The sequence below is a fragment of the Phalacrocorax carbo genome, chromosome 3, assembly GCF_963921805.1.
Source record: "Phalacrocorax carbo chromosome 3, bPhaCar2.1, whole genome shotgun sequence".
NCBI classification, from domain to species: Eukaryota; Metazoa; Chordata; class Aves; order Suliformes; family Phalacrocoracidae; genus Phalacrocorax; species Phalacrocorax carbo.
In genome coordinates, this window is record NC_087515.1 from 85,150,612 (window position 1) to 85,156,854 (window position 6,243).

The 6,243-nt window shown below is 44.3% G+C and overlaps 1 protein-coding gene across 1 annotated transcript; it reads left to right on the forward strand.

Annotated features, from left to right (window-relative positions):
• The first annotated feature begins 171 nt into the window (after window positions 1-171).
• NDUFAF4 (NADH:ubiquinone oxidoreductase complex assembly factor 4) lies at window positions 172-3,411 on the forward strand. The gene is made up of 3 exons (XM_064447596.1): window positions 172-338; window positions 753-850; window positions 3,095-3,411. The coding sequence occupies exons 1-3, from the start codon at window positions 212-214 to the stop codon at window positions 3,389-3,391; spliced, it is 522 nt and encodes a 173-aa protein (XP_064303666.1). The 5' UTR covers window positions 172-211; the 3' UTR covers window positions 3,392-3,411.
• Window positions 3,412-6,243: the final 2,832 nt, after the last annotated feature.

The window sequence follows — 6,243 nt, forward strand, 5'->3', positions numbered from 1 at the left end:
ACAGCGTCAGGGGGCTGCGAAATAAAAAAAAGGGGACCGTCCCGTCTGTCTTCTCTGTTTGTTTGTTTGTTTGTTTGTTTGTGGTTGTTTTTTTCCCGCTGCGGCGGCGCCGCCTCCCGTTGTCGCGCGGCACCTCAGGCCTTCTCCCGCCGGCCCGGCCTGTGCGCATGCGCAGCCATTCCGCGCAGGCGCGGCGCGGGTGGCGGCGGCAATGGGCGGGCGGCTGACCCGCGTGTTCCGGGCGTTCAACGTGGAGGCCCGGGCCCGCCGCGAGATCAGCAAGGAGAAGCCCACTCCAGCGCCGCGGCACCCCACCTTTCGGCTGAACGAGCTGGCCGGTGGGTGCCGGCCTCCTCAGGCCTCGGGGTGACGCCGGTGGGGCTGCCGGTGGGGGGGTGAGGGAAAGGGAGCGGTGTCTGTGGGGCCCGGCGCGGGGCCGGGGCCGCGGGTGGGGGAAGGCAGGTGTCGGGGGCGGGCTGCGCGGGGCGGCGGCGGGGTTGCGGCGTCCCCCGGTGACGGTGACATTGAGAGCGGGGCGGGTGGGCGCGCGGGGCATGCCGGGAGCCGCGGGCCGTTGCTGGGGCCGTTGCTGGGGCCGCCGTTGGGCTGCCGGGACCGGGCCTCTCCGGTCCCTGATCGGGAAGCGATTAAGCTGGCAGAAGTAACAAAAAGGAAACTGTTTGACACAGATCTGTCTTTTCTCTTATTTTTCTTTTTCCTTCACCTTCCCTGCTTTTCCCTGCTGCCTTTAGACCAGTCAGAGATACAAGCAGAAATTTACAGAAAGGATGACAGGCTCCTCACTTTCTTAAAAGATGTTTATGTCGAGTCCAGAGATCCACCTGTGCAGGTGAGTGTGTTGCTCTTTAGGAGGCATAACAACATCGGCTTTGTGGTTTTCAAACTCGGTTCAAATTCTGTAGAAAGAAAAATGCTCTGTTAGTGCCTAAAAGCTGTCGTTTTATAGAAAAAAAAAAAAAGTGATGTTTTCATTACTTTTTTATGTATCAGTAGCACTGTGTTTCGCCCTGGGTCTTGAACATGTGATTTTGGATTGTGATTATACAGCCTTTCAAATGCTTGCACAATCTTCCTTGTAACATCACATTGATCTTACTTTTTTTCACCTAAATTCCCACTTCTGCTTCCTGTAAGGGTCAAGGGCAGTTGGCCAGCCTTTTGTAAAGATGCAGGAGTTTGCTAGAGATCTCTTGTAGAGTTGTTGGAGGAAAAGAGATTGGGACTACTAGGGGAGGATGGGTGCGGTAGAGGACAAAGACTTTAAGGTTTTAGTGGCGTCTTTAACTACTGATATTAATGTCCTACTGTGCAGAGACTTCTCCTAGTGGCTGAGGAAGTGCCTTAGCAGTGTTTTTTCTGCATAACCTTCTGTATAGTTTGGTGATCAATTTCCTCATTGCCAACAGCCGTAGTCTCTTCCACTTGGAAGGTGAAGTGTACCCCTTCTAGTAAAATGCAGACTGGGGTTCAGTCTCCTCTTCCCCAATGTTATGGTGTGGCTTGTGCATTTTACCTGTTGCATTATTGGACCGCTTTTTTTCTAGCTGCTTTATTTAATAATAAAAGTTTTATAATTATAAAGCAATAAAATTCCTACGTCCTTCTAATTTTCCTCCTTCATAGTACCTTGTATTCAAGACTAAAAGTATTTTAAAATGCAAACAGGTTACTGCAGTCTCTCCATGAAGTTTCCAAGTAATCTCTATCCTTAATTTTCGTAATAGATTTGGATGTTAGGATTAGTTAGGATTCTAATCTTGAAGTGCTGAAGGTCTAATTTGTAAGCCTGGCAAGACAGATTTGATAAAAAGCTAAAAGTGGAACAAATCTTAGCGCTTGATTCCGTGCCTGCTCTGAGGTTGCTGCCACGTAAGACTGGCTCTTGTGGTGTGTCTACCTGCAGCTGTTAGGAAGAGCATGATTAATGCGCTAGCGCAAAAGCTTGTGGGTAAAACTTCACCTGAAAGCTTCCTTCCTTTCCTGATGTTATTCTGAATACTTTGTGTGTCGTGCATGTATACATACCTATATGTATATGCGGATTGTCTGTCTGTGGGAAGTGGAAAAGCACCAACTCAAAGTCCTGAAGTGGCAGATACCCAGAGACAGATCATTTTATTAAGACTTGAAAATTGTTTGTTACCTGAGCCCAGTTTTAGCACAAAGTAAAAGGAAGAAATGGAGAATTGGTAGCATCATCGGACATTCTCTAGTTTTGAAACAGACATGCAGTTATAGGTGCTGTAGCGTCCACGTCCATTTTTTCAGCATGTGAGTTAATACATAGTGTCTGTGGGCTAATCAGTGGTTGTGGACTCTGAAAACTTTAAAAGTACTTTTTCTGAAATTTAAGAAAGGTTTTCATTTTGTCTTTTTTGCAGTGTCATTCACTGGTTAAATCTTAATAAGCAATATGGGGAAGGCACAGCTGGTTTGGAAAGGAGTTGGAAATATGAAGGCACTAGTGAGAAGAGACTTCATGTGTCTGAGCACTGCAGTAGTGATGGGAATGAAACTCCGTACGATGCTGCAAAATAGTTTCTTTTTCTCCAGCAAAGCTTGTTCTCTAGACAGAGCAAAAGAATAGACGTATTTTAGTTGCAAAACTGAAATCTGAAAATGAAAGGAAGAGGAGAGAGACTCTATGAAAAAGATTTCCAGTGGTATCAGAACAGGGACACTAATCTGTGGTATGATTTCCGCCCCCCACCCCCTTGCCACAAATCAGTACCAAATATTAGATTACCTGCATTTATGTTTGGCTACCAAAATCTGTAGTTCGCCTTGTATGAAAGGCTGCCAAGTCTGTACAACAGTTATTGTTCAGTGTATGGTACCTTTTCAGAATTTGGGTGGGAGTTGACATTGTATGTAGAACAGCTGTGGAAGAACTGACAATTTTTGTGATATCAAGAAGCAAGGCTGGCTAAGCATTATTATTTTTTTTTTAATGCTGTGAAAATGGGGAAAGCTAACAGGAAATGCCATATTTAGGAAAACAGCTTGGCTGTTACAGTATGCATAGTAAATAGAACTGCTGTTAAGCTCTTCTTGTTTTCCTTCCCACAATTAGGTAAAAGTTGGAGGTGGTGAACATCTTCCATGTAAACAGGAGGAAAAGAGACTTGCAAAACTAGGCCACTGCGGAGATCTAGATGTTAAGAAAGTTCCCAAAGGCAAAATTTCTATTGTGGAGGCTCTGATGCTTCTCAATAATCATAAACTTCATCCTCAAACATGGACTGCAGAGAAAATAGCAGTGGAATACAGTCTGGAACTGAAGGAGGTCAACTCTCTTCTGGAATTCTTCATTCCTTTCACTGTGCAGGAATTTCCTAAGGAATCCAAAAAAGCTATAAAGCCAACATAAAAATAATTACCAAAACCTTGTGTGATCTCACTTGCGTCTTAATTTTACTCCTGAGTTTACTGAGTGTCTGAAAAGAGTTGGTAACATGTCATCCACCAAGGCTGCTTCTGTATACCATAACGTGTATTCAAGCAATTCCATTCTATGTTGGATGGCTTCAGTTAAATGCAGTAATTATAGGATACACTTTGTAAACCAGAATATAACTAATAAGCTGCATGAGAGCATGTCACACGAATCTGATTACCCTATTCGTATGTTACAAGTTAAAATGTGCAAGTTCCAGCGAGAACTTTACCGTAACTGTTTGCCTTTCTTAGCGCAGAATTCCTGGCCTTCAGCTAAATCAGTGCCCTGTGTGTATTAGCTGTGTAGTTTCACGTTACAGTGTTCCTTCAAGGCCGTGCTGTCAAGGTGTGTGTATGTACAAACAGCTGTATTTCTGTTGTATAAGAATGGCATAGTATTTATACTCCGTAAGGAAGGTTAACCACAAGATCATTTGGGAAATTCAGCTGTGTCAAATTTAAAATAAAAAGAAGGTAAATAGCAAGAAGGCCTCTTTCTGATGCTCGAACAGTAATGGCTGATGTGTAGCACCTCTTCCACTCTAATCTGATTTAGCTTAAATATCTGTACCTCCCCAGATACTGGCTGTCAGTCAGTGAATTTGTAAAGAGCAATGATCTTCTAGCATCAGTCTCTTGCAGCAGTCTATGGCACCTACTGTATGAGAAATAATGGTTCATATTATAATTAATAGGTAGCTATGAAATGCAGCTGGATCTACTAATCGGACCCGCTGGTAGGTCTTCTGTAAATGTCTGCCTGTCCTGTTGCAATAGCCCTTTTCCCCTATGGAGGCCTTGCCTGACTAGGATCAGGTGACATTCACTCACAATGAGTTACCCCCGTGCTGCCAGACCGAAGATGAACAGCATCTTTTCCAATTGTTAGTAAAGCATGACACAAGCTGTGAGGTGGTAACAGTGGATTGTAACCGTGATACTGTGACTATTTGGGGCTGTGTAGGTAAGGAAGAAGTTTTGCACTGATGATCAATACCGTAGTGAAAACTGGTTCATGTTTTCCCGATAAGCTGCGGGCGGGGTGCCCAGATAATCAGAACTGATATTTAAAAATGCATTCTGGGTGTCTTCATTCCAAAGAAACAAAAAGCAAACCAAAATTTTATGCGGCGCTAACATTCCTAGTGCCCATCACCCAAAGAAGTTGGATTTATCAAGAGGGTGGAAGTCAGTACCAGGTCTACAATGTAACTTTTGTTTTAATAACTTTTTGCCAGGTCTTAGATTTCAGGCTCCAGTAAATACCTTACTAAGAAGATGATTGGCTTTGCTGTTTCACGGCAAGATTCTTTCCACTTGTCTCTCTCAGATGGAGCAGGGTATTTACAGTTTGCCACAGCTTATTCAAGGTTTTGTTTGAATAATTTCTGAAATACATAACGCTGTACCTAGCGGAAGATGACACCTAAGTGCATTGTATAAACACTGGAAATTGTTAGTCTTTGGATGTGTGGGCTGGGATTAGGCTTCTCATTCTGCCTGTAATGTAATGGGGACAGAGCTGCACTCCGAAACTAATGCATCTGAGTTACGTACCACAGTAAGGTTTTGTTGTTTTCCACAGAATACTCTGTTTTACAGAATGCTGTAATAGAAATACTTTATTGTTTGAGTACTGTTCATCCTAATGTAATATTTAAGGTAATATTCAGGAAACAGCTGTGGAACGCATTTGGTACAGACACTGTTGTTTTTATTGGAGATGCTGTGGTTTCTTTCTGTAAAAATGAATCTTTAATTAGGTATTGGAGTTGATTCAAAACTCACTTGCAGTTGGCACCAGAGAACACCTTAACCATGGCCCGTGACTGACTCGGTATGTATTTTGGCTTCTTTTGTCCGCCTTGGTGAACTGCCTTGTGATGTGGCTATATATACTGTTACAGTGCCCTGTTTGGCGGAGGAGGTCCCTAGAGGCATTATGGTGTACTGCTGCTTTGCTTACACTCTTGAGCAGGCACGAGCTTTGGGATGTTTGGTGCTCATCATGTTCAATGCTCCAGCCATTCCTTCAAGACAAAATCCTGTCCACGAATGAGATGATTGCAAAGCTATCCCCACTTTCTCTGGAGCCAGGATCTCGTCCTCAGAATGTATTGTCCACGGTGGGGAAGCAGGCAGGTCCCACAGCACAGAGGTGGGTCAAGGATCCATATACCTTGAAGGAGGTGAACTTCCAGTGGCCCAGAAGGCTCCTCTGGAGCAGGGAACTTCTCTGACACACCGCGTTCACTTCGGGAAAATTAGATGCAATGCAGTTTGCTGTCGGCACACAGATTCCTCTGCTGGGCAATGTCAAACCAGCCTTATGAAGGCATTGCTGATGGTATGGGATCATGGAAAATCTGTTCCTTTATCTATCCAAATTATCCATAGTCTGAATGTTTAGCTTTCACTGTCTCTTCAGACATGGAGTGTTTTACTTACCCAAAGCTCACAAGAAGATCCAGGAGTGTGGACCTTTTCTCTTTGCTCCAGTGGGAAAGCCTGTCCCTGATCAAGCACTCTCAAGGCTACCATCTTGTGCTGTGCAGGCTACTGGCCCCAGCCAGCCACAAGGTCATTGTCAGGTGTGTGCTTAAGCTGTGTTCAAGTGGGTATGTGTTTGAAGATAACGCTGTCTTTAGGGTTGATGTCTGGGACAAGACTATTCTCACTGTTGCATGGTTTTTAGAACTGCTTATTCCAGTTACAAGGGACTCTTTACTCATCAGTTTTCTTGCCTGCTTACTAGTTTCTGGTTTTGATGCAATTTCTAATCAG